Genomic DNA, 27,444 nt, shown 5'->3' on the forward strand with positions numbered 1-27,444 from the left:
GGGTATTCATATATCAATATTCATCAGATGGTACACTTTATATATGTGGTGTTCATTGTATATTATTCTTAATAAAAGTATTTTTATTATACCTCATAAAATACATTTTTGAAAGGTTCTTTTGTTGCTATTTATGCTTTCTAATTCCTGGAAAGTCTGAAAAATGAACTATTAACATTTGTACTTCGCTCCCCCATTTTTTACTAAAACAATAACAATAACAAAAATTCACACTAGAACAAAACAAGAAAGCAAACAACTCCTCCTGTTTTTTAAATGGAAATTTAAAACTGTAAAAGGCAAAAAAATAGAAATTTATCTCATAAATCATATCAGCCCATACTAACATTTTATAAATGCAACATATTAAGATATTAGGCACTGTTATTCTATACTCAACCATATTCTCATATTTTATAAACCAAATAACAGAAGTCTTGTACTAGTAAAACATTTCAGCTTTTAATGACACATTTTAGGAATATTAAAATGCCATGAAAACAGAGCCCTTCTAGATTATAGTTTAATAGCTTGAACACTCTTTGCTGACACATTAGTTGCTGGTAATTAGTCGGTTAATCAAAAAAGTGGTCAATGCAATGAGTAGTAAACGAGCCCTAGAGACCTAACACACAGTGTAGTGAGTATAGACAATACTGTATTATAACCATCAAATTTGCTAAGACTAGATTTTAATTATTCCAACTACTAAAAAGAAACGGTAATTATGTGATGTGATGGAGGTGCTACAATGGCAATCATATTACAATATATAGATGTATCAAATTAACATGATGTACACCTTAAATTTACACAGTGTTACGTATCAAATATATTTCAATTTTTTAAAAAAGTGGCTGAAGGGAGAAGAAAATAATACCAAAAGATACATAACATCTCTTAAAACTAAGGTTTGTATTTTGTGCATTCATTCACCAAATCTTCAGTGGAACTAAGTTCTTTTCTTTGATTTTTGGTTCCGATTAGAAGTTTTGAATTTTTCCTTTTTTTTTTTTTGCACAAATCACATTCATTTGCAGTATCTTCAATTTTATAGTTCCTATTTCATTATCTTGGAAATAGAATATAAAGACATTGCAGAACAGTCTGAGGGCACAATCTTTCTGGATTTTTACAACTAAAGATTTTTTTTTTTTACAATTGCCTCACTTGCATGTAATTTGATAATTTTTTTTAGCAACTCACTTTTTAAGCATTTTTAAGCATTTGACTTAGTTTTCATAGAATTAGAGTCTAACTCACTTGCACTCGCATTTCTCATTTTATGTAATATTTAGTTGAATCATATAATTATAATTAGTACAACTGGCATCAGCAGACTTGAGGATAAACAGCTGACTCTCGGTTAGCACAAAACCTCAAATGTAGAACCAGGTTTCCTAGGCTTGAGCATTCAGAGCCTTAGGGATATCAATCAATATGTTTTACTCTTAAGCTATTGTTTAGAGAATTCATTTGAAACACTTTAATTTTATACTCTATGTCTTTTATGTAAAAAGGTAAAGTCCAAAGAAAAGATGGTGTAGTCACAGAAAAGTCAAGGATGGCAGTAATTTTAAAGAAAAATTCACAGAATAAGACGACAAAGCAACATGCTAGAAGAGGGGATGTATTAGAGTTATAATTGTGAAAGAAGTAAATATCACATTAGTGAAATATTAACTACATCAGCATTTTGGAGAGGCTTATAGAATCTCAGGGGAAATAATAGCCAAAATTCCAGACCCTATATTACTAATTCTAAATACAGAAACAATGACTTTCATGTATTACAAAAGCAATGAATGTGTCACTGTGACTATTTCAGTTAAGTAATAAAAATAAAAGCATGATTTTTATATTGCTTATCAGTCCTTCCACCTCATCTAGTTATGCATTTTCTACACCAATTTATGACTGCATTTGTATTTTCTACTATTATATTTTCTATTACAGGTTATATGGCAGTTTTGTCTCTGAAATTTCCTATGGAATTACACAAAAGAAAAAAGGCAGACCTTGCATCAATGGTTAGTTTATCATTTTTATCAATCTCTGAGGGGATTCCTAGGAAATACAATTATGCAGTTAGACTAAGAACTTGCCGTATAGCATGTGAATACAGAAGAAAACTAACTACCCATGGAAATTTCTTGAAAGACTGCCAGTGCCCTAAAAGGTGCAAAACTGGTAAAATAAATATTTATTTGGCATGTATAATTTCCATAGCTGGATTAGTGAGTAATAAAATACACACTGGTTCAGTGACTAATGTTTCTATCTCTTCCTACTTTAACTGTACAATTGCTTATTCTAATAGCACAGAGTGTGTTCACATGAAGAGATACACAAGGTAAGTGGAATCCTTTTATCTATATTCCAACTGATATTCTAGAAGACTACGCCATTCAATTTTGAACAAAAATGGAAAACAGTAAATTGTTTTTGTTTTTTCTAAATTTCTATCTAGTTGCATCCTTGATAACAAATAGATAAAGCATCAGTATACTGGAATTTTTATCTATATGTATTCCTTTTTAAAACTTTTTTTTTGGTATTTTTTATTGTGGTAAAACATACATAACATGAAAGTCACCATTGTAATTATTTTGAAGTGCAAATTTGGTGGCATTAAGTACATTCACAATGCTGTGCACCCATTACTGCTTTTCTATTTCCGAAACTTTTTTTTATCATCCCAAACAGAAGCTTCATATCATTGAAATGATAAGTCCCCATTTCCCCCTGTTCTTAGCTTCTGATAACCTCTATTATCCTTTCTGTCTCTATGGACCTGCTTATTCTAAGTACCTCATGTAAGTGAAATCATATAATATTTGTCCTTTTGTGTCTGGCTTATTTCACATAGCATAATCCTTTGTAGGTTCATCCATGATGTAGCATGTATTAAAATTTCATTCCTTTTTAGGGCTAAATAATATTCCACTATAACACACACACACACACACACACACACACACAATTGTGTTTATTCATCTATCTGTTAATGAACATGTGAGTTTTTCCACATTTCAGCTATTGTGAACAATGCTACTATTAACATTGGTGTATCTGTTCAAGTCCCTACTTTTAAAAAAATTTTAAGTAGGTTTCACACCCAGCATGGAACTAAATGTGGGGCTTGAAATCACTTCCCTGAGCTCAAGACCCGAGCTGAGATCCAGAGTCAGATGCCTAACTGACTAAGTCACCCAGGTGCCCCCATGTTTCTACTTTCTTTTGTTTATATATCTGGGAATAGAATTGCTAGGTCATATGGTAATTCTGTGTTTAATTTTTGAGAAACCACCACACTGTTTTCACAGTGGCTGCACAATTTTAAATTCCTATCAGCAAGGCATAGGGTTCAAATTTCTCCATATCCTGTGCCAACACTTGTTATTTTCCATTTTTTTAAATAGTCATCCTAATGGGTGAGAATTTTCTCACTGTGGCTTTGATTTGAATCTCTCTAATGATTAGTGATGTTGAGCATCTTTCTATGTTTTATTGGCCATTTGTATATCTTCAGCTAGTTCAGTTTGCTTGACTGGGTTAGGGGATGCAGGTGACTCAGGCCTTCACTCCAAGAGGTTGGAGTCATGATCACCCACTGAGGACTATGGCTGCTGCAATCACCTGTTCATAACTATTTCTAGGTAACACCAAGAGACGCCCTCATGAATCCCAAACATTACCCTGCCTATCTTCTCCTGGTAATCAGGGTTTATTTTCTCTAACAGTAGAGTAACCTCTTTCTTTGACTGCTGGCCCACTGGCATGGGGAGCCCAGAGAGACTGGTTGGTAATCAGAATTTCTAGCTCAGTGAAATTCTTACTGTGTTCTCCAGCAGAAGTGTTCTCTTGAGAATAGAATCTAATCTGACAAAATGTAGAATTTCAGAGAAGGAAAGCACAGAATCTGAAAATATGTCACTGATCATGGTAGTGAAAGAGATTAATCTCACTTCTTGTTTTCTGGATCTATGTATTCCAACCACTGGGGACATAGCACTATTTATAGAGCTCTGATTTAAAGCTTTCACTACATTTCAGGCACTGTGCTCTCCCCCACCCCCCTTCCCAAAATATTGGCCTTGAATTGGAGTGTTACTCGAGCCTATAAAAGTTTATTTAACCATCTAATAAGCTAGATGCTTTGGAGTAAAGAGGTATGTGCTAAAACTAATGAATCTAGTGCTCATGTGCCCACTGACATACCGCATATGCCATAAGATGGGTCCCTTCATTAGAGGGGACAGTTGTGTCAGTTGCTGTGCTGATAGACCAGTCATTCTATATGCCTCTGAAACTGTTCCCCCCTCCCCATCCCTCAGCCAACATAATGAATCAGAAGTAATACCACAGTCCAGAGAAAATGCAATGTCTAGTGCCTCCAACAATAAAGAATTCGAGAATAGAGAAGTCCCTACAAAACCTTTCAAATAAAAACATTTCAGGCTACCACTGCAATCATTATAATTAACATTACCACCATTAAGTATCATCCTTATGGCATATTCCAACACTTTACTTCACCCACACTTCACCTCAATCTTTCACAACTGAGAGTCTCAGGAATTACAGTGGGGTCTTATCGCTGTCTCTGATCAATCCAGTTGCCAAATCCCATCCTAAGCACCTGTCTTCTATGACTACTCCTGGTACCAGTGGTCTGGGTTTAATATCTTAGATTGTGTTTGCTAGGAAATATACTCTGAGGTAGATATTGAAATGCAGAGGGTTTACTGGGTACGGTTCTCGAGAACACCACAAGTAAGGGAGTGAGGAGGGCAGGAGTGAGCAGAGGGAGAAGTAGAAGGGTTTGGCAAATCCCATGGAAATCTCTGAAGCTGAGTTTGACCTTCAGAGATGTCTCAGATCGATGCAAGGCTGTTTTGCCCCCAAATCTACCAGTCAATTGTTAGGCTGTGGGAAGGGTTGCCAGCATGGGTGAAGCAGCTCCCTCTGGTCAGGGCAACACCGTGAAAGGTACTCAGCTGTGAACACCAGCAGTCAACTCTCCCACTGGCAGCAGAGAGGAAGACAGAGGGGAGCTCTGGGGTGGGGGGTGGGGTGAGCCACTGCATTTACTACACTAAATGAAAAAGAAAGCAGGGTTGAGGCAAGTGCATTGCAGCAGATATTGTATTTGGAAGTGATCTCAGGAAGCAAGAGGGAGGAACAGGAGAGCCAAAAGAGAAGAAGGAAGGCCAGTGCAAAGATATGCTACCCAGTTGGTCGCTGCTTTAGAAGACTGCCACTGAGTTCCGTGAAATCTGAGGAGTTGCAGGAAATGTGTCACAGAAGTTTCCACCTGGGGGAAAAAAAGAGAGAAGCATTTATCAGTTGGCTGTCATTGGTCAAGGGTAAAGTCCTTAAACCTCCCTGTGGTTCTGGGTTTTCCATGCATGAGTGTGGAGAATGCCAAGAAAAGGTGCTGTCAGATTGCATCTGCAAGAAGCTTGTAGAAGCCAGTATGGAATGGATTACCTCAGAACAGGGTGGAATTGGAAGGGTCTACAAAAAGTATCTAGTACTTCTGGAAATACCTGGCAGAATTTAAAATGTAAACAGTTTATGATCCACAAATTTCACTTACAGAAATTTATACTACAGAAATTTGTGCTTATAGATGCAAACACGTATGTGAATTTGATAGGCTCTAGGGTCAACTGCCTGGGTGTAAGGCCAGGTTCTGCCACAGTGCATGAGGCACCTGTGAACTATGTCATGTCTCACATAGGGATGCTGACAGTGTTAAATAAATTAAACCATGCACTAGGCTTTGGATAGTGCCTTGCATATAGTGAGGTCTCTATGCATGCCAGTTATTATTAATGTAACTCTTAACTTGGATAGTGATTAAAGCTACTGTTTGCAGTGAAAAAAAGATGACAAACAACCTACATACTAGGCAAAGAAATGACAGTATGGCCAAACATAGGAAACTATCACATGTGACATATGTTGTAAGTGAAAAAAACAAAGCAAAGCCAAAGTGTAGAAAAGCGTATCTAGTATGTGCTCCTATTTGTGTAAAAAGCACATTGTAAGTACTTATGCGATAGAGATTATTAGTGCTTGCCACAAGCTGCTTCTCTTCTGCTTCCTGGGCACACAGAAGATTGCTCTTTGCGGTTAAGTGGACCATGTGATTAGCTCTGGCCAGTGTGAGCCCAACAGGAGAGAAAAGCTCCTGTGTAACCTTCCAGCGCTCTCCTTCTGGAAACCAAATGCTAGGATGGCAGCACCACAAGGTGATGTAGCTTAAACATGTAGTTTGGTACAAAACCAAAAATCTAGCTACTGAGATACTGGGTTAAATTTGCTACCACAGCATAACCCAGCCTATCTTGACTAGTATGATATGATTCTGCAAAGGAGGCAGAGAAAAATGAAAACCTCCTAGGGAGGAAAACCTGGGCACCTATTGGAGTTTGGAGGAGCTGGCGGGCGACTTATTTTGTCCTCTGTATCTTTTCATGTTGCTTGAATTTTTAAACCGCAGGTGTAAGTTAAATTTTTTAATGAAAGAAATTTTAATATTAAGTGTGGTTTGGGTTAGACAGGAACCATCAACCTTCCCTAAAACTTACGAGAAGGTACAGCCCTCATCCTCCTGAAAACAAGAACAAAAGCCAAAGACAAAACAACCTCTGCCCCCCCCCCCGTCCCCCTCAAAAGGCAAAAGCACAGAAATCATTTAGCTGGATTATGTTATTTTCTCCAAGAATGTTCAGCAGCTTGAATAAAGATGCAGGAAAAGAACGTTTGGGACAAGGAAAGCAGTCAGGGTAGGAAGGAGTGGGGTTTGTGGTAGCGGATGGGGAGAACGAGGTGAGGCTGTAGCCCTGGAGTTCTCGAAGAAGTGAAGAGTTTATGGGGCCATGCCAGAAGAAGTAATGTGGGGAAAGAAGTGCTGGTGACTGAGGGGGTAGACATCTGAAGGAAAAATTGTTTACTATTTGTGACCACTTCCATTACTCAGGCAAAGTCAACTGAAAGGTAACGTGGTTTTGATAGTTTGAGCAACTACTATAAAATTTAGTCTTGTTTTATGTCTCACTCTGCTTATAATATTCTGAGTGATTTCAAAATACATTGCATAGTGCACCACGCAGATGGTGACAATCAAAGAAATCTCTATCATTTTTCCTCAAGAGCTTTTGCAAGGAAATGTGTGATTTTTCTGCAGGTTTTATCTGCAAAGGGTGGTACGACATACTGCTGATCAATAGTGACCAAGCCGGATATTTGCAGGACAGTCATGACAAAAGAGGATGGCGGTTTCACAATAAGGATGAATAATGGAGAAGATAAAAGATAACCTTGACGGGTAACTCAGTTAAGAGGGAAATTGGAAATGTTTAAAGATCCTGATTCACACCAATAGGCCATTGTATGGGATTGCATCTAAACGAATAAACAATCTTTATACAGACGATTTCCTTGAGTCACAGAAAATTTTTCCTAGTGAGCAGAGAACTGTGGCATTTTGGAAACTAGATGAAAGATTTTATTAATACGAAATTATTAACATGAAATAATAGGATCTTCCTCAACAGTACTGTAGCGAATGTTGTGGGAGAAAAATCACTCAGCGATTCAGCACCTACTGTGTGCCTAGACAAGGGGATGGGCACTGTTTGAAGAGCTATGTGATCCCTGATTTTAAGGTACTTCTGGCTCATTTGGAGAGATGTAGCATAATGGAATATTCCTCACAGGAATGATGGGAGGAAAACAAGATAGTAACCTCTGATGAATTGCAAAGAACAAAAGTGGTATAAAAATTCAGAGAAAGGTGAGTTCAGGATAGTTGAAATATATGTTGAGGGCTCAATGGAAGTTATTATTGGATGGATTCAGAACTAGAAGACCCAGATTAGAATCTTCTGCTGTCATTTACTGATTTGTGACTTCGAACAAGTTTATTGAACTTGTCTGTTCTTAATTTGTAAAGTAGGAGTGATGGTATGTATCTTGCAGTACTGGAAAGAATATTCTCAGATCTGTTTCTTGTCTTTTCTGTATCACAGTCCAGTAGGAGCGGCAAGAAGCTGCATTTCCCAAGTGCTCTGCCCTAGACTGTGTCCTGCCAGATTCATACATTGAAGCTCCTCAACCCCCAAGATGACCGCATCTACAGAGAGGTTCCTTAGGAGATAAGGTTAAATGAGGGCATAAGTGTGGGGCCCTAATCCAAGAGGGCTGTAGCCTTATAAAAAGAGGAAGAAATCTCTCCCTCTCTACTCCTTCTCCCCCTCCCTCCCTCTCACCCCTCCCTCTCCCTCCCTCTCTCCCCCTCTTCCTCTTCTCTCTGAGGGCACAGCAAGAACACAGCCTTCTGTAAGCCAGGAAGAGAATCCTCACCAGAAACTCACCATGCTAGCACCTTGAGCCTGGACTTTCCAGCTCCCAGAACTCTGATAAATACATTTCTGCTGTTTAAGCCACCCAGTCTATGCTATTTTCTTACGGCAGCCCAAGCTGTCTAATGGAGCAGGTTTCCATGTCAGGAGGGTCAGGCCAATGGCAGGTACAGGAGAAGACTAAAAAGTGGGAGGGAGGGAAAGGCCAGAGTATGTCTCTCCTTCTCTCTACGTCAGCAGCATCTCCAGCCTCTTGCATGACCTCAACTCCCTGTATTTAGCCTGATTCTAGCTTCTAGCTTCTAGCTGTTGTTGGGGAAGTCTGATCGTAGATCCCAGTAGCACCAGTTCCTCTTCCTTTTGTCTCTCAGGCCTTGGGGGTGCTTGTAGCTCTCTGCTCTTACAAATCTCTGGATTGCCTCACTGTCTCCCATTTTGTTACTGTCAGCTCTCCTATAATCTGTGTTATCAATTTTCCCTCTATTAGTTGTTAAATTCCCTCTATTATAAATATGTAAATATGTTTTCTGTTTTCTGGTTGAATTTTGACGAAGACAAAGGGTAAATTTTAAAATGTAACACTGTGAAGCTATAATGTGCCTTACAAGTAATAACCATATAGACACAGAGGGCACACTATATGTATGTGTCTTTCCCCATCTTGCCCATGATGCCTGTGTGACCATGTTTGTGATATGTCTTCTTGGATCTAATTGATTATTCTAGAGGGCCCAAAGAGGGCTCATCACAGGTCACAGTGTTGACCTAATCACAATCCCTCTCTCAGAGCCTGGAACTAAGGTACACAGAGGGACATTTTAGCCAGCAGTGGTCGCTGAAGCTGAGAAGCCAAGCCATGAAGTTCATGACTATGTTCTGGTGAGTAAAAGATCCTGGTGGAGAAAGAGGACCAAAGAGTAGGTCACATGGCTCCTGAGAAGTAGAGAGTATAGCCTTGGTTCCAGGTAACTTTCAACTCCCCAGTGCTAGTTTTGTACTGGTCTGGTATTCCCACCATCACATTTCATGAAAATTTTTAAATGTTTTCCATAAAGTTACCTTCATTGGGGCTAGCTTCTTTGGATATCTGTGTTTTTGAGTGCTTGATCATGCATCCATCCATGTACACATACACACATGTGCACACACACACACACACACACACACACACACACTTCTGTAGACTTTGAGCTGCCTTTAAAAATATTTAGCTTGTGGTTGGGCAAACAGACATTTATATGGAATTCTGCTGAGGATGAACAACATGAGCAAAAGTTCATGGATGAGAGAGATGAGACTCTAGAATATCTGGTTGACTGCTCTGCTTGTTTTAACTAACAGAGTTTACCATTATGTCTAGAGGCAAATTGTTTTTAAGTTAAATATAGTTGGAATGTTATAGCCCTTACTCTATATAGAAAACTAATAATGTTGGTGTTCCCTAAAGTCTGATTTAAAAGAACATAATTTTAACATTCACAAAAGAGCAGTAATCATTACATTAAAATATATTAAAAACCAGATTTATAAGCAGCATGTGTCTCCCATGCCCTGAAAGGTCATGCCACCAGGTTTCTGCAAAATTGGGTCAGGAAGAAAATTCAGTAACAAAGGGACTCTCTCTGGAAACCATCCTATTTGTAGTTTCTTGAAGATAAAATGTTGAATCTCAGAGCACCTACTAGATCTTCAGTACCAGACACAACAGGGTTTTTGGGTGTTGTTTTGTCTTACTATGAGGTGTTCCTGCTGTCGTTCATTCCCTGCCTAGAAGAATCTTGCTATTGAAATGAACATTCCTGTATTGATCAAATGGTTATATTCTAAAATAGGCTGGAATCTGTTTTATGACGTCAATGTGAAAATGTCACTGTACAAGAAGGGATGGGGGGCACCTGGGTGGCTCAATCAATTGAGCAGTGACTCTTGATCTCAGCTTAGGTCTTGATCTCAGGGTCGTGAGTTTGAGCCCTGCCTTGGGCACATAGAGCCTGCTTAAAGAATAAAAAAATAGGGGCGCCTGGGTGGCTTGGTCGGTTAAGTGTCCGACTTCGGCTCAGGTCATGATCTCACGGTCCGTGAGTTCGAGCCCCGCGTCAGGCTCTGGGCTGACAGCTCAGAGCCTGGAGCCTGTTTCAGATTCTGTGTCTCCCTCTCTCTCTGCCCCTCCCCTGTTCATGCTCTGTCTCTCTCTGTCTCAAAAATAAATAAACGTTAAAAAAAAAAAAAAGAATAAAAAAATAAAAAAAAAAAAAGAATAAAAAAATAAAAAAAAAAAAAGAAGAAGGACAGAAATGGAAATGTGGAATGTGCTGCAGAGGAGAGTCCCTGTTACAAAGTTTTAGACGATCTTAATTGGGGCGCTTGGGTGATTCAGTTCTTTGAGAGTCCAACTCTTGATATTGGCTCATGTCCTGATCTCAAGGTCATAAGATTGAGTCTAGCGTCCGGCTCTGTGCCGACAATGTGGAGCTTGCTTGGGATTCTCTCTCTCTTCCCCTCCCCCCCAAATAAATAAATGAACAAACATTAAAAAAAAAAAAGATATTGATCAACTTCACCAGTATCTGGAATTTGGAAGTTGTTTCTTTTAAATTAGCAATAATCGTGCCTTGGATGAAACTCATTGGCTACGATACTCCCACTGTGCAAAGCTTGGAAGTTGTTTCTTTTAAAATAAAGAGTATTTTCTGGACATAATATTTGCATGTGCTATAGTGGGTTTTACCTGATTACACAAGCCCATTTGTTAATGTGCTGTACTAATATTTATTGCCTTGCATTGCATTGTTGTTGACATCTGTCTTTTAGTTTTGGCACTTTTTCTTTATGTTCCATTCATTCTTCTGACAGCACCATGAAATTAACATGCTCCATAAGCCCATTGGTCCCAGGAGGTGGCTGAGAGACACAGAGCTGCCTCAATCAAGCTGCCCCTAACAAGCACAGCCTGCATCAGCCAACCACAAGCTAGCTCATGGGCTAAATAAATACCTACTGTCATAAGGGTAATGAAAATTTGTGGTTGTTTGTTAAGCATCATTGTTGTAGGCATGGTTAACTGATACCACAAGAGCAGTAGTTTATTATTGAACTCAGTAGTTCCAATAACAGCCTTTTGATTCCCTCTCTTGTGATTGTGACAAATGTAATAGCTCCCCTCGTGAATTGGTTTATGGTGTTCCCGGAATCGTTCTGGAAGACCAGTTTAGAGTTTGCTGCTCCACTGCCTCAAACAGTTTTTAATGATCAACTTCCTTTTCTGTTTAGGATAACTATACCACCTCACATTCATTAGGATGGCTACTACAGAAAAACAAACAGAAATATGAATGTGGGCAAGGATACGGAAATATCGAAACACCTTTGAACTGTTGGTGGGCACATAAAATGGTGCAGCTGCTATAGAAAACTGTATGGCAGTTCATCAAAAAATTAAAAATAGAATTGTGATCCATCAATTCCACTTTTAGGTACATACTCAAAAGACTTGAAAGCAGACTTGAAGAGATATTTATACACCCATGTTTGTAGTAGCATTATTTACAATCCAGGAGGTGGAAGCAGCCTATATGCCCATTAACAGATGAATAAACTGTGGTATATACATTCAGCCTTAAAAAGGAAGGAAATTCTGATACATGCTGCAACATGAATGAACCTTGAAGGCATTATGTTAAGTGAAGTAAGCCAGTCGCAAAAGGACAAAAACTGTATGAATCAATTAATGTGAGGTACCTAGAGTAATCAAATTTATAAAGATGGTAATCCTAAAGACAAGAAATATAGGTATACTCTGGCTACCCCTCCACCCTCTGGCTCATTTGGGGATCAGAATAATATGGGGTAGGGCCAAGACTGTTGTTTATCCCATTATCATCTCTGTAATAGTCTGAATAAGGAACTAGCATAAAATGGCTGCATTTCCTCCTATACAAAAAAAAAGGTATTAGTTGAACCCATAGTAGACAATGTGTAGTACATGCTGTCAGTGTCCTAAACGTGTCCCTGTAAAATTCAGTGTGCTTTCCTGAACTTCCATTTGCCAGTGCCTGAGTCTTTGCCTGAGGGTTCTTTCTTCCATCTCCAACCCCAACTACAACCCTGTAGCCTTAAAGCTGCATTATGAAGCCTGAAAATGGACTCAAATTCCCTCCCAGTGATTTCCAGCAGAAAAAGTCAGGAAGTTCTGGTGTGATAAACTGAGATGGGTATAGGGTAGGTAGTGCGAACAAAGAACAAATGTGGGAAAAGCAAAGCAAAATGGTGGAAGGCAATTGCTAGAAGAGAAGACTTGGGACCTAGCTTTCACTTTTGAGCACTTGTGCTGGTTATACAATGTGTGATGAGTCAGCCTCAGTTAAACGCACAGTTGGAGGTAAACCTTAAATTACCTTGATTTTCTTATAAGAAAATTATTTTACTACAGTGAGTAAGGTTCTTTGGCCATGAGCCCTACTCATTTCATCTTCTGCATTGAGACTGAATACATTGGAAGGAAAAAGCCACTGCCGGTGAAAGTTGGCTTGAGGAGTTACTCTGGACTCTGCCTCCCACTTTCCCTGTCAAACTTTGTTCTCCCTGGTTTCTGTCTTATTGATTCCACACCCATTTTATCTCTGCATCACTGAGAGAACTGACAACTCTGGCCCGAACCTTGAGGAACTCATAATCTGGTTGAGGAGACAGCCATGTAATCAGAGTCAAGTAGTAGGTAGCAAGTGCTAACATAGGGACCTAACTTACATGCTATGGAAACGGAAGACAAAGCCGCTAATTCTAGCTGGTGCCATTGAAGGCGCATGAACTAACAGGCACTGAGAGATTAGGAGGAGATTTCTAAGCCGAGAAGACTGTAGATACATTTCAGGCAGAAGGACCACCATGCCTTCTTTGTGTGATTCTTGGGATCTTCATTTTTAGGCAAGTAAACACTGTGGGGCTGTTTGCAAACTTGAACACTCCACATATGTTCCTTGACAGCTATTGGGGGAAAAATAATCCATTTGGAAAGTTAGTATTTTGGGGAAAAGCAGTGTTGTTTTTTTTTTAAGTTAATTCCTCTTTGAGAAACCATCTCTGATGCATAGCTTCCCAAAATGTAGGCATTTATTTCTTATGAGTTGAGAACTTTAATGGATAAGCTACATAAATTGAAATTAATACTCACAGGCAACATTAACAAGGGTCAAAGCACAAGTACAAAGTCAACTTGATGTGTATATTGCTTTTTCATTAAAGGGAGGGAATACCTAGAGTTCAAATTCCAAAGGCAATTATCAAACAAGTTTAGGCAATGTATCAGTTCAGGCCCTGATTTTTCATCTAAAAACACCTGATTTTCTATGAAGTTGTTTCCTCTCTTTTTATTTATTTATTTTTATTAAAAAAATTTTTTTTAACGTTTATTCATTATTGAAAGATAGAGACAGAGCATGAGCAGGGAAGGGGCAGAGAGAAGGAGGCACAGGATCCAAAGCAGGCTCCAGGCTCTGAGCTGTCAGCACTGACCCTGACGCGGGGCTCGAACTCTCAAACTATGAGATCATGACCTGAGCCAAAGTCAGACGCCCAACCGACTGAGCCACCCAGGTGCCCTGAAGTTGTTTCCTCTTTTAAAGCATCACTATAAAATGAAGATTTTGGAGAATTTAGAGAAAGAGATGGTGGTGTTACTTTTGTTACACAGCTAAACATATATTGGGAACCTTCTTCATTTCTCTTTTGGTGGAAAAAGTTAAAAAATTTAGGAATGCTTTTCACTGGACATTGGTAACATGAAAAAGTTTTCACTTGAATATTTGTATTTGTAAGACATTAGATATTTTTAGGAGATTAGATACTGTGAAGGAAAATAACTAATACTGAATATATAACTCTGCCCAGTTCTACCATTTATTATTCTGTGGGTTGAGTCACATTTATTATTCTGTGGGTTGAGTCACATTTTGTGTTGCTATTGTTGGTAAGGTCCTTTCTGGCCCCAAACTCTGCTCCTCCTGTCTTCTTCTTCGTCTGCCTTTTTATTGCCAGTTGTGGGGAATAATTTTATCTCTTGGGAGTCATATTTGCAAATGTAATATGTCAGTTAGGGAACAGATTGGATTGCTGTACAAAAGAGACACCAAATTACAGTAGCTTAAGCAAGACCGATTATTTCTTTCTTGCAAAGAAGTCTGCAGAGGCATTTTAGTGACAGTATGGCTTTGCCATGGTTTCAGGAGCACTATCTTGTTACTCTGACATTATCAACATGAGAGTGTTTTTTTTTAATTTGTTTTTTGTTTTTTAGTTTTTTAATTTATTTAGAGAGAGAGAGAAAGCATGCAGGAAGGGCAGAGAGAGAGAGGGAGAGAGAGAGAGAGAGAGAGAGAGAGAGAGAGAGAGAGAGAGAATCCTAGGCAGGCTCTGCAACATTAGTGCAGAGCCCAGCTCGGGGCTCGATCCCACAAACTGCAAGATCATGACCTGAGCCAAAATCAAGAGTCAGATGCTCAACCGACAGCCACTCAGGTGCCCCAACACTCAGGTTTTAATCCTTTGGTTGAAAATGGCTGATTCAGCTACACCAGTGACCAATTTATTGTAAAACTAATGAAGATTCAGTTTCAGGATCCTTCACTTACATGGATCCTTTCCATGTGTTATGTGATGTTGTAGGGGCTGTAGGCTTCTGGGATATGACTGTAGGAGTGCTTTTTGTGTCGTAGACCCCTTTGGCAGTTTGGTGAAGACGATGGACCCCTTTTCAGAAAAATGTTTTTTAGAAAGCCTAAAGTGTAGGGGCACCTGGGTAGCTCAGTTGGTTAAACATCCGACTTTGGCTCAGGTCGTGATCTCACATTTCAAGCCCGGCATCAGGCTCTCTCCTGTTAGATCCTCTGTCTCCCTCTCTCTCTGTCCCTCCCCTGCTCTCTCACTCTCTGTCAAAAATAAATAACTGTTTAAGAAAGCTTAAAGTAGGGGTGTCTGGGTGGCTCAGTAGGTTAAGCATCCGGCTTCAGCTCAGGTCATGATCTCAGAGTTCTGTGTCTCCTTCTCTCTCTGCCCCTCCCCCATCCCCTGCTCACCCTTTGTCTCTCTCTCTCAAAAATAGTAAAAAAAATTTTTTAAGAAGCTTAAAAGTATAACACATAGGATGGCAAAGGAGTCCAACATATTCAATAATCAAAATATTTTAAAAATTTTGTGATATAGAAATATATGTCCTTCTTTATTACACATTAAACAATCAGATCTAGTGATGGGACTAATAACTACCATAATTTTGAAGTTGTAATGAGCACTAAAGATATTTCACAAGTCTTCATTAATTGGAATTCGTATGAACATGTTTAATTTATATTGATGACAACAAGGTCACAGGCAAAACAAATATAACCATGCTTTTGTCTACATTTATCGTAGAAGGAAAAATATTGATAGTCACACTCCCCAAGGTAGGAGATCTGAGTGGCGTATTTTCATGGATTCTATATTGGTTCTCTAAATAAGAGACAACAATTGTCCTTGTATTTGATTGTCTTTATTTTCCATCTCAGTTTCTCTCTGTGTCCACTTCTTTTCATTTTCATCAATATATATTGTAATTATCTCAGGGTTTTCCTCTATTTCAGCAATTCAAATTTTTAGTAGACACTGTTCTTTTTTTAATATATTTATTTGCTTTTTAATGATATTATTTTAGTCTTCAGTTTTCCCTTCGGGGCACCTGGGTGGTTTGGTTGATTAAGCATCTGACTGCGGCTCAGGTCATGATCTCAACAGTTTGTGGGTTTGAGCCCCGCATCTGGCTCTGTGCTGATAGCTCAGAGCCTGGAACCTGCTTCAGATTCTATGTTTCCCTCTCTCTCTCTCTCTCTCTCTCTCTCTCTGCCCCACCCCCACCTTGTGCTTGCTCTCTCTCTCTCTCAAAAATAAATAAACATTAAAAAAAATTTTCCCTTCGATTCACAAGCCCTCTTTTTATTTTATTTTGATCTTTCTTGGTTTCTTGATGCATTTCTTGGTTTCTTTATATTCTTATTCAGTTTTTATACAGTGATGCAAGCTTAGGGAGTTTCCTTCTGTTCCTTGAATTAGGTTTTCTTTGGGTTTGAGCATTCTGTATTTTTCTTTGCCAATTTCCATTACTGCTTTTTTTAAAAAAACATTTTTAAAAATTTTATTTTAGAGAGGGAGAGTGCACGTGAGCAAGGAAGAACGGCAGAGGAAGAGAAAGAGAGAATCCCAAGCAGGTTCCACACTCAGCACGGAGCCCAACACTGGGTTGGATCCCATAATCCTGGGATCATGACCCGAGCTGAAATCAAGCAACAGATGCTCAACTGACTGAGCCACCCAGGTGCCTCTCCATTACTGCTTTGTGAAAAGAAGGATGAAGAAGAGGAAGAAGAACAAGGAGGAAGAGGAGAGAGAAAGGGTGGTTATCCAGTTTGCTTTTCTCGAGACTTGAGATTAGTGAGAATTCTTCAAATTCATTACAATGTCTGGGTGGTGGAGGTGGTGTTAGGAGCTAAGCCACTTCTCTGCTCAACTCCAGAATCTTCTCTTTCTTTCTTTGAACACCTGATGTTAAGGTTTGTAGCACTAGCTTAAACCCCTTTTCTTGTTTGGTGGTTGCTAGTAAAGTTTTGGATCATTCTGTTAGGTGAAGTAGGATAGAAGTCTTTTGAAGAAGTTCTAATCTTATACCGTATCCCGGAAGACAGAACCTGAGATTTTGAGTAATAAATTAGGCCTAAGTAGACCTAATTCAAAGAGTTGTTAGAACAATACAATGGATTGATGTTTGCAAAATGCCCAGAACAGTATTTGTTGTGAAGAAGGCAGGTTGATGGAATGCATTTGCTTTAAATAAAATCAATTATTCATCAAGTATACCAATAAAGCTAGGGAAAAAATAAAGTGAATAACTGTAATAGCATCTTTACATATACTATAAACATTGAAATATGTACACTTACTAATCATCTTCTCAAGATATGTGCATAGTTCTAATACTTAAAAATACTAATACTTTTACTACTGACAAAGGGCACATTATCAATGCAAACATCCAAAACAAGTTTCCCACTTAGACCATTAAGATTGACCCTTAATTTATTTCCTGAATTATGATCTTTTTAGGTGAGTCAGGAGAATCAGGAAAAATCACAGTCATCTATGGGAACATGTCGATACATTTGCAGCCAATTCTTGATTATCACATGGGGATTTTCCACCTGTGTGATTATCAGTGCCTTCCAGATGATGTCGAGAAAACAAAAAAAGATTCTGCCGTTTAGTATGGTGCAAATTAATGTTTCTTTCTTCTTTCTATTAGTGAAATCTAGACCAGATGGTATTCCCAAGCAAACCCTCCTATTCAGGAGTCTATAAACAGAACATGTCTTTCCATATCAACCCTATTTTAGAAATCTGTGCTGTCTCCTGTTGGTGGGAATGCACAGCCACTGTGGAAAACAGTATGGAGGTTCCTCAAAAAGTTAAAAATAGAATTAGCCTATCATCCAGTAATTGCACTACTGGGTATTCACCCCCAAAATACAAAAACTCTAATTCAAAGGAACACATGCACTCCTATGTTTATTGTGGCATTATTTACAATATCAAATTATGGAAGCAGCCCAAGTGTCCACTGATAGATGAATGAATGAAGAAGATGTGATATATATCTATATATCTATAGATAGATAAATATATATGTATTTTATATTACACATATTGGAATATTGTAAATATATTGTAATATATATAATATATTATATAGTTTAGAATATATTATATAGGAATATATTACATATATTATATATGAATAGATTGTATTATATATATTGGAATATATTATATATTATATATATAGGGATATATATAATATATACATAATAGAATATTATTCAGCCATAAAAAGGAATGAAGTCTTGCCATTTGTAACAACATGGATGGAGCTAGAGAGTGTAAGTGTAAGAGAGTGTAAATCAAAAAGACAAATACTATATGATTGCACTCATATGTGGAATGTAAGAAACAAAAAATGAGCAAGGGAAAAAGAGAGAGAGAGAGAGGAACCAAGAAACAGACTCTTAACTACAGAGAACAAACGGATGGTTTGGGGAGGGGAGGTGGGTGGGGGATGGGTGTACAGGTGAAGGGGATGAAGAGTGCACTTATCATGGTGAGCGCCGAGCACTGTATAAAATTGTTAAATCACTATATTTTACACCTGAAACCAATATAACACTATATGTCAACTATACTGGAATTAAAATAAAAACTTAAAAAAAAAAACCAGAAATCTGTGCTGCCTTTTCCATGAGCCTTCTGGAAGAATGACTCATTTGCCTTTATTAAATGGAAAGTGAAAGGGAAAACCTTGAAGAACTACTTGTTCAAAGAATCAACCATATGTATTTGATAAAAATAAAAACAAAAATAAAAATAAAAATAAAAATAAAAATATACAGGGGCGACTGGGTGACTCAGTGGGTTGGGCGTCTGATTCTTGATTTTGGCTAGAATCGTCATCCTAGGATTGTGGGATCCAGCCCTGCATCCAGCTCCATGCTGAGCATGGAGCCTGCTTGTAATTCTCTCTCTGTCTCTGTGTCTCTCTCTGTCTCTGTGTCTCTCTCTCTAAAATAAAAAAAAATAATAAGAGGCAGCTGGGTGGCTCAGTCAGTTAACCAAACGACTCTTGACTTTGGCTCAGGTCATGATCTCGTGGTTTGTGGTTTCGAGCCCCAAGTCTGGTTCTGCATTGACAGTGTGGAACCCGCTTGGGATTCTCTCTTTTTCCCTCTCTCTTGCCCCTCCCCTGCACTCTCTCTCTCTCTCTCTCTCTCTCAAAATAAATAAATAAACTTAAAATAATGATAATAAAATAAAAAATATAAAATATATATATTGAAGAGTGACAGGGAGGACAATGTGAACTTTCCCCCCATTTTTTCTTCCCTTGTTTTCCCCTTATATGATTGTAAATTCCTATGCAGGGAGGAATTCAGTCTTATCCATCTTTTTATTCCACTTTCTGCCCCTATCACTTAGTAGAATGACTGGCACAATTGTAGGTATGTAAAGAGTTTTTGAATAAATCAACATATGTATTTAATGTGTGAACTAAACATTCCAATCTGATTTACAGACATCCTTTATTAAGCTTGTCAGATCTAAAAACATATTTTTCATTTTCTGAGGAGCTAAACATACAATTAGAGGACTGTAGGACTAGTCATTAGCTAATGCTACCAGAAGAATTGCTGTCACAACTCTTCTTGGAGACTAGACTATTCCCAAGCCTCCTTATAGTTAGGGTCAAGTGCATCATTTTGCCTCATCCTACTGGGAAGACTAGATTGTAGAAGTCATTTGGAGAGAACACTGCGGGCGTGGTCATCATATCTTCCCCAGGTATTGATGGTATTCATAGTATGATTGCTAGAGATTCCTCAAATTTCATATCTATGTCCTGACAATAGTCTTTTGTGAAAAAAGCAAATGACTACTTTTTATTATTGGGGTGTGTGTGTGTTAAACAACACACTTGACCAATACAGCCAAAGAGTCAAGAAAAGGCCCATGACTCATTTCTTGGGTGTTCCCTTTCTTGATGGGTGGCTTATGTAAGTCAAGGCTATTGCATTCTCCGAAATTAACAGGTGTGTGCCTACATACTGTGTTTTAATATACCTCCCTTCACAGTTGGTAGCATTCTCAGGATCAAAGGCTATTCAAGTGCTGAAATGCTTTGCACTTTCTAGTCTACATAAGTTTGTTTATCCTCACCCTTCAATAGTGGGTGCCATCTGTTGTCCCTATATATCTGTTGAGGTCAGTTTTATCATTAAAACCATGTCAAATGCACTCGTGTCTCATGCAATGCTTTACATTATAGCACAATTTATCTTAGCTTTTGAGATGGAAACTACATACATGTAGTTAAAGAAGAGTCGAGAATAGCCTGACAAGAAGCCAACCAACCAGCTACAGGCCAACCCGCATGAAGTATTGCAAAAAGACAATCAGTAATAAGAATTTGATGATACCTGTGCCAGGGATTTATCTTTAGAATTCAGCATCCTTACTTCATTCACTATTATCTGTCATACTTTAGTATTTCCATTTATTAGGCAGGCTGGGGTGGGGATGTGGGTTACGTCTTATGGTATATCCTGCATATTAGTTTTGAAAATTGTTATGGGCTCACACATCTAGGGCATAAAAGAAAACCAGTCAAGTCAAGTGAAATGAGCTGGAAGGTTAATGAATTTTGAAGTGATTGCCAGCCAGGCTGATACCACTCTTCTTGAGGTGGCTGGATCTCACTCATTAGCTACATAAATCCATCAATTAATACAAGGAAATTTAGTGGGCACTCACTCTACATCTATAACTATTGTTGCCACACTGTGCTAAGTGCTAGGTCACTTTTGCTGGTAGGGTTTAGGGCATATACATACACACATACCATTTCAAATGTTTAAATTTCAAAGTTAGGGCTTGGGACATTAAAGTAGATTTGAATGGATAATGCAGTTTCATAATTTTTGTGACATAACTATAGCTTCATTAGGAACTTTTCTTTTGCATTGTCAAAACACTTCTGAAATATCTTGCTAAAGGTTACTGTTGCATGAGGGTGGTTTCTGTTCAAAAAAGGGCATGCTTCTTTTTTTCAGTGAGAACCCTTTATTTTTATTTAAAAGAATTTTTAAAGTTTATTTATTTGAGAGAGAGAGAGAGAGAGAGAGCGCATGTGCACAAGGGAGGAAGGAGCAGAGAGAGAGAGGGGGAGAGAGAGAGAATCCCAAGGAAGCTTCACACCACCAGTGCAGAGCCTGATGTGGGACTTGAACTCACAAATCATGAGATCATGACCTGAGCTGAAGTCAGACACTTAACCAACTGAGCCACCCAGGCACCCCCAATGGGAACCCTTTAAAAATAATTCGATTGCTTCTTTAAAAAATACGTAATGAATTGAAATTATTCTTAAATATTCGGATTCACTTCTTCAATGAATTCAGTAAGATAATTCAAGCCCTTCTTACTCCTTTACCCTGACACTTTTTATTTATTTATTTTTAGATTTATTTATTTATCTTTTAGTAATCTCTACACCCAATGTGGGGTTCAAACTCATACCCCTGAGATCAAAGTCACATGCTCTTCTGACTGAGCCAGCCGGGTAACCCCTACACTGACACTTTTAAAGTGATATACCTATATTTTAGTTATTCTTGGGGACTCCTGCCTTGAAACAATTGTAGCATTTTATTTTTTACTCATATAAAGATAGGTCTGTGGTTATTGGTAATTATTTAGTATGAAAAATCATGGTATCCATAGTGACTATGGGGAACAAATCTTATCTTTACATTAGCTTAAGTAAGGAGAGGCAAATTAACCTTCATGAAACCTTGTCTTTGAAGAAGAAAAATTGGGGTGATAGAAGAAAGACTGAAGAAATGTGACCAGTTGCCAAAAGAGATGAGATAGCCTGATTTGGGGTTGCTGGAATTATTACTAATGATGAGAGGTATTTTATAAATGTTAGATATTATATACAAACTGCATAGAAAATATGCAAAATAATATACTTTCATGTCTGTAGAGAAAATATGTTTAAAATATGTCCACAAATTCTTTGACACACCTACCTTCAAGAAGTGGAGTCTAAATTCCCTCTCCTGGAGTGTGGGCTGGACTTAGGGGTTCGCTTTTAACAAATAGAATAAAGCAGAAGTGATAGCATGCAACTTAGGAGACAAGGTCATAAAGGGCACTGCACCTTCCTCTTTGTTCTCTCTCTTGGATTGCTTGCTTTGGGGAAAGCCAACTGTTATGTTTTAAGGACAACCAGGCAGCTCTGTAGAGAGACCCACACAGTGAGGAAGTGAGGCCTCCTGCTAATAGCAAGTTAGGATCTGAAGCATCTTGTCAATGACCTTGTCAGTGAGCCATCTTGGAAGTGGATTCTCCCACCCCAGTCATGTCTTCAGATGATTGCAGCCCTAGCTGATATCTTGACTTGCAACCACCTAAGAGGCTCTGAGCGAGAAGCACCAAGTAAATCTTCTCCTGAATTCCTGGACCACAGAAACTATGAGACAATTAATATTTGTTATTTTAAGCCGCTAAATTGGGGAGGAGGGGATTTGTTATACAGCAACAGATAACTAATACAAATTCCTATACTAGGATTTATTTTCAAGATGCAATTAATTCCAGCTGTTTTAATCTAAAAGAGGTATAATATAAGGAGCTGAAAGGACTGGAGAAATGGTATTTCAGCCATATTTGCAGAATCACACCGCTATTTTCACCTATAAGAGGAGCTGCCACCTCTCAGGCTATTAAGAAAGTGAAAAATCGAGAAACTCCCCCCTGAAACTGCTGATTTCAATGGGCTCTCCCAAATGAATCAGGAAGCCTCTGCTACTATTGCCACTGCTGCAATACCCACAAAGCTCCTACCTGGATATGGGGATGTGGCTCCAGAATAAAACCAGTGTGTGTATCTTTAGAATCAACCAAAGCTTCAGGGAAAAAAAATGTCTCTGCTTTACTTCTGCCTTTCAAGTCTCACGAAAATACATCTCAGGAATGTTGTTTATAGCTTTCTAGCTTCTGTAGTGCAGGAAGGCATACCTTGGGTGTTGAATATTTTTGTATTTCTATAAATATTCTTGAGCTTTGTTCTTCAACGCAGGTAAGTTACTTGAACACATTTTGATTCTTTTGAGTCTTGCTTTTAGGATTTAAGCCATGCTTAGTCTAGGGCTAATTATTTCTCACTACTGAGGCAAAAACCTTCCAAGTACTCTACCCAATGTCCTGTGGATGATGAGGTTTTCCAATCTAGTTGGTAGGCACCACTCCAGACCCAGTTTGGATGCCAGGCACTGTTTTTTTTTCCTAATTCTTTCCTGTGCCTAAGATAATTTTCCTCATGCACACAGGATGATCATTATTCTCCTGAATACTGAAGGAATAACCTTTGTGGATCTCTGAGGTCCTGTATATGCGCAGCTCTCTCTTCTTTGGTATTGTCATGTGAATTCTGTCGTTTTGGTCTCTCTAGACTTTCAGTTCATTCTCCTTAACTCAGGAAGTCCATCTAGTTCCACCTGGGTTTTTCCTCCCTGCACTACAGCCTAGAAACTCTCTCAAGCCAGTAAGTGAAGGTAATTGCAGGGTTCACATCATTTGTTTCTTGTTCCTCAGGGATCACTATTCTTCATTGCCTGATGTCTAGTGTCTTCAAAACTGTTTTTTTCAAATACTTTCTCCTTCCGTTGTCGATGTGACAGATGAGAGCATAAATCTGCCCCTATTATTACATGTTGGTCCCTTATTGATTTTTTGACTGGAGCCTGTATCACATCCTGTAGGAAAGCATTCCAACCTAACACAGTATTATTTCCCAGGTGACATCGTCAGTGTCTACTTCAATAAGTTGTTCTACTGTTTTACAAGACTGATTGCTTCTGCGTGTGGGGATACATGGTAAGATCGTTGTTTGCCATAGGCATCGATTCATCCCATACCATTTTTTTTTCTGTACATTTAGCTCTTTGGGCAGTAATTGAGTGAATAAGGCATTTAGTAAGTCTACGAATAGTAGTACTGGCAGAAATAGGACAAATAGGAGAGATAATACATATCCAGAATACATTTCTATTCCATTAGGACCATCTCTGCTTCTCTATGATGGAAGGTTTCCGTTGTGGTCAACCTGTCACTAGGTACTAGTTTATGGGACTGTATCATGGGCTCATTGCTGGTTTTTGTGGTTGGCCGATTAAGTTGCTCTGCAGTGGAAGTAGCCAGATCAGCCTTGGTGAGGGAAAGTCCATCCCTCCCATCATGGGTGCCTATTGAGCAAGTACTGGGTTACTGGGGAAAGAGTCTGACTAACATCCATGAACAGTTCTACCTGTCCTCCAGGTTTTTAAGTGCTTCATCAGCAGTGGTTGACTTCTGATTAGCATTCACAAGGGCACAAATAGTTTCACACTTTAGGCCAATTCTGAGAGATTATCTGTTTGTTATCTATTGCTGTTTAACAAATCATCCCAAACTTAATGGCTGAAGAAAACATCTATTTTGCTTCTGAATCTATTTAGGCAAATCTTGCAGGGATAATACATCTCTGCTCTACTTAGTGTCACTAGGACTGACTTGAAGATCGAGGCTGGATTATTCTAAAGGTTTGGTCACTCACATATCTGGAAGTTGATGCTGTGATTGGCTAGGTCTTTGGCTGGGATTGGGCTGAAACATCTACATGTGGCTTTTCCATGTGGGTGCTTAGTTTACTCACAGCGTGGTTACTGGGTTCCAAAGGTAAACATCCCAAGAAGAGTAAAAGAAGCTGTATTGCTTTTTATGACAGCCTTAGAAGTCACATGATATTGCTTCTGCCATAGTCATAGACCTGCCAGACTCAAGGAGAGGGATCACAGATCTCATCTCTCAGTGGGAAAATGTCAGTGTCATGTTATAAGGAGCGCATGTGGGATGAGATATACTGGTATGGTCATCTGTGGAAAATAAGAGTCTGCCCCACAATCATATACGTCTTCTGTAGACTTCCTTATCACCAATTTTCATTCTTGTTCCTTCCAAGATCCTCACTGTATACCCAAATTGGTAGCCCTTACACCAAGGATTGATATTGATCTATATTTCTGAGTGTGTATATTTCCAAACAGAGGATAAACACATACACTGCTTAAAGTTCTTGTCACCGAATGTGTCTGCCTTATTGTCCTTCATATAGCCAATGTGAGTAGCCCTGTAATGCTGAGGCAATCCATTTACGGAAGGTGCCAACATGTTACGCAGAATGACCTGAAAACCCTTCTTTAATTTTTCTTATTCCCTAGGCAATGGATGAGAAGAAGGGGATAGGGCAGTGCATCAGGAGTAGGAATACTAAGGATGTAAGCTACATGTTCATGAAAAATGTTAATGTCTTTATTTATTTATTTATTTATTTATTTATTTAATGTTTATTTTATTTTTTTCAACGTTTATTTATTTTTGGGACAGAGAGAGACAGAGCATGAACGGGGGAGGGGCAGAGAGAGAGGGAGACACAGAATCGGAAGCAGGCTCCAGGCTCTGAGCCATCAGCCCAGAGCCTGACGCGGGGCTCGAACCCACGGACCGCGAGATCGTGACCTGGCTGAAGTCGGACGCTTAACCGACTGCGCCACCCAGGCGCCCCTTTAATGTTTATTTTTGAGAGGGGAGAGACAGAGCACGAGCAGGGGAGGGGCAGAGATAAAGGGAGACACAGAATTCAAAGCAGGCTCTAGGCTCAGAGCTGTCAGCACAGAGCCCGACATGGGGCTCCAACCCATGAACCATTAGATCATGACCTGAGCCAAAGTTGGACACTTAACTGACTGAGCCACCCAGGTGCCCTGAAAAATTCTAATGTCTTTAGAACCTGCTTGAGCCTAATCTTTTTCCTTGAGGATGGAGTATAGTTGCACACAGCTTTAGTGTTTACTGGATCAGATAACACCTCAGTGCATGACGGGAAGATCAGGTTGCATAGTCACTTAAAATCCAATGGTTCCATAGTGTGGTAAGCTAAATAATGGCTCCCCAGTACATCCACATCCTAATCTCCAGAACCCATGAATGTTGCTTTATGTGGCAAAAGCAACTTTGCATATGTGGTTAGAATCTTGAGATGATTACCCAAGATTATCTGAGTGGATCCAATGTAATCACATTCCCTATAAGAAGAATGTAAGCAGAATCTGAGGCAGAGTCAGGGGAAAGGGGGATGTGAGGATGGAAGCAGAGATTGGAGTGATGCCCTCAGAAGGAGGAGGAAGGGGCCAGAAGTCAAGGGCCACAGTCACTAGAAGCCAAAAAATTCAAGGAAATAGATTCTCTCCTCAGAGCTCCTGGCAGGAACAAGTCCTAACAAAGCCTTGACTTCAGTTCAGTGAAACTGATTTGAGACTTTTGACCTCCAGGACTGTAAAGAGAATAAATTTACATTGTTTTAGGCACTATATTAGTTTCCCGTAGCTGCTATAACAAATTACCACAAACCTTATGGCTTAAAACAGCAGGAATATATTCTTTCACAATTCTGGAGGCCAGAAGTCTCGAATCAGTATCAGAGGGTTACAATCAAGGTATTGGGGAGGGGGGGGAGCGGGGGAGGGGGCGCTGCACTCCCTCTGAAGGTTCTAGGGCAGAATTCCTTCCTTGTTTCTTCTAGCTTCTGGTGGCTTCTGGCATTCCTTAAGTTTGTGGCCACATCCCTCCAATCTCTGTCTTTGTCCTCATGTTGTCTTTTCTCTGTGTGTCTTTTCCTCTTCTGTCCTCAAACTGCCCTCTATCTCTCTCTTACGTGTGATTATCACATAATCACACATGTCACATTGAACTTAATCACATCTGCAAAGACCCTTTTTCCCCTGTAAGAACCTTTATGGGTTCCAGAATTAGGACTTGATATCTTTGGTTGGTCCTTATTTAGCCTATTACAGCCAAGTTTGCAGTAATTTGTTACAGCGGAAACTAATACAGATATTAAGTCTCTACTAGGGCACAGTAGCAAGCCAAAAACTGTTTCTCAAAAGGAAAATAGTTACTTTTTTAAGTTTTTATTCTTATTTTGTTTTTAATTTTTTTAACATTTATTTATTTTTGGGAGACAGAGAGAGAGAGAGAGAGAGAGAGACAAAGTGAGAGTGGGGGGAGGGGCAGAGAGAAGGAGACTCAGAATCTGAAGCAGGCTCTGGGCTCTCAGCAAGCTGTCAGCACAGAGCCCAATACGGGGCTTGAACCCACGAACCATGAGATCATGACCTGAGCCAAAGTCGGATGCTCAACCGACTGAGCCACCCAGGTACCCCAGTTTTTATTCATTTATTTTGAGAGAGAGAGAGAGAGTGTGTGTGTGTGTGTGTGTGTGTGTCAGAGAGAGAGAGAGAGAGAAAGAGAGAGAGTTGGGGAGGGGCAGAGAGAGAGAGAGAGAGAGAATCCCAAGCAAACTCTGCACTGTTAGCACAGAGCCCTACACGGGGCTTGA

At 39.2% G+C, this 27,444-nt stretch overlaps 1 protein-coding gene and 1 non-coding gene across 2 annotated transcripts in view; both read right to left on the minus strand.

Annotated features, from left to right (window-relative positions):
• Nucleotides 1–5,144: 5,144 nt before the first annotated feature.
• Nucleotides 5,145–27,444, minus strand: part of LOC128315853 (uncharacterized) — a 42,813-nt gene continuing 20,513 nt past the window's right edge. Inside the window, exon 3 of the mRNA XM_053223545.1 lies at nt 5,145–5,317. Coding sequence (XP_053079520.1) covers nt 5,165–5,317 — 153 coding nt within the window. The 3' untranslated portion in view covers nt 5,145–5,164. The remainder of the gene's footprint in view (nt 5,318–27,444) is intronic.
• On the minus strand, nt 10,894–11,031 carry LOC113594948 (U4 spliceosomal RNA). The gene has a single exon (XR_003415433.1). It is a non-coding gene; the product is annotated as a U4 spliceosomal RNA (small nuclear RNA).

Source organism: Acinonyx jubatus, chromosome A1, assembly GCF_027475565.1.
Source record: "Acinonyx jubatus isolate Ajub_Pintada_27869175 chromosome A1, VMU_Ajub_asm_v1.0, whole genome shotgun sequence".
In the NCBI taxonomy this organism is placed as follows: Eukaryota; Metazoa; Chordata; class Mammalia; order Carnivora; family Felidae; genus Acinonyx; species Acinonyx jubatus.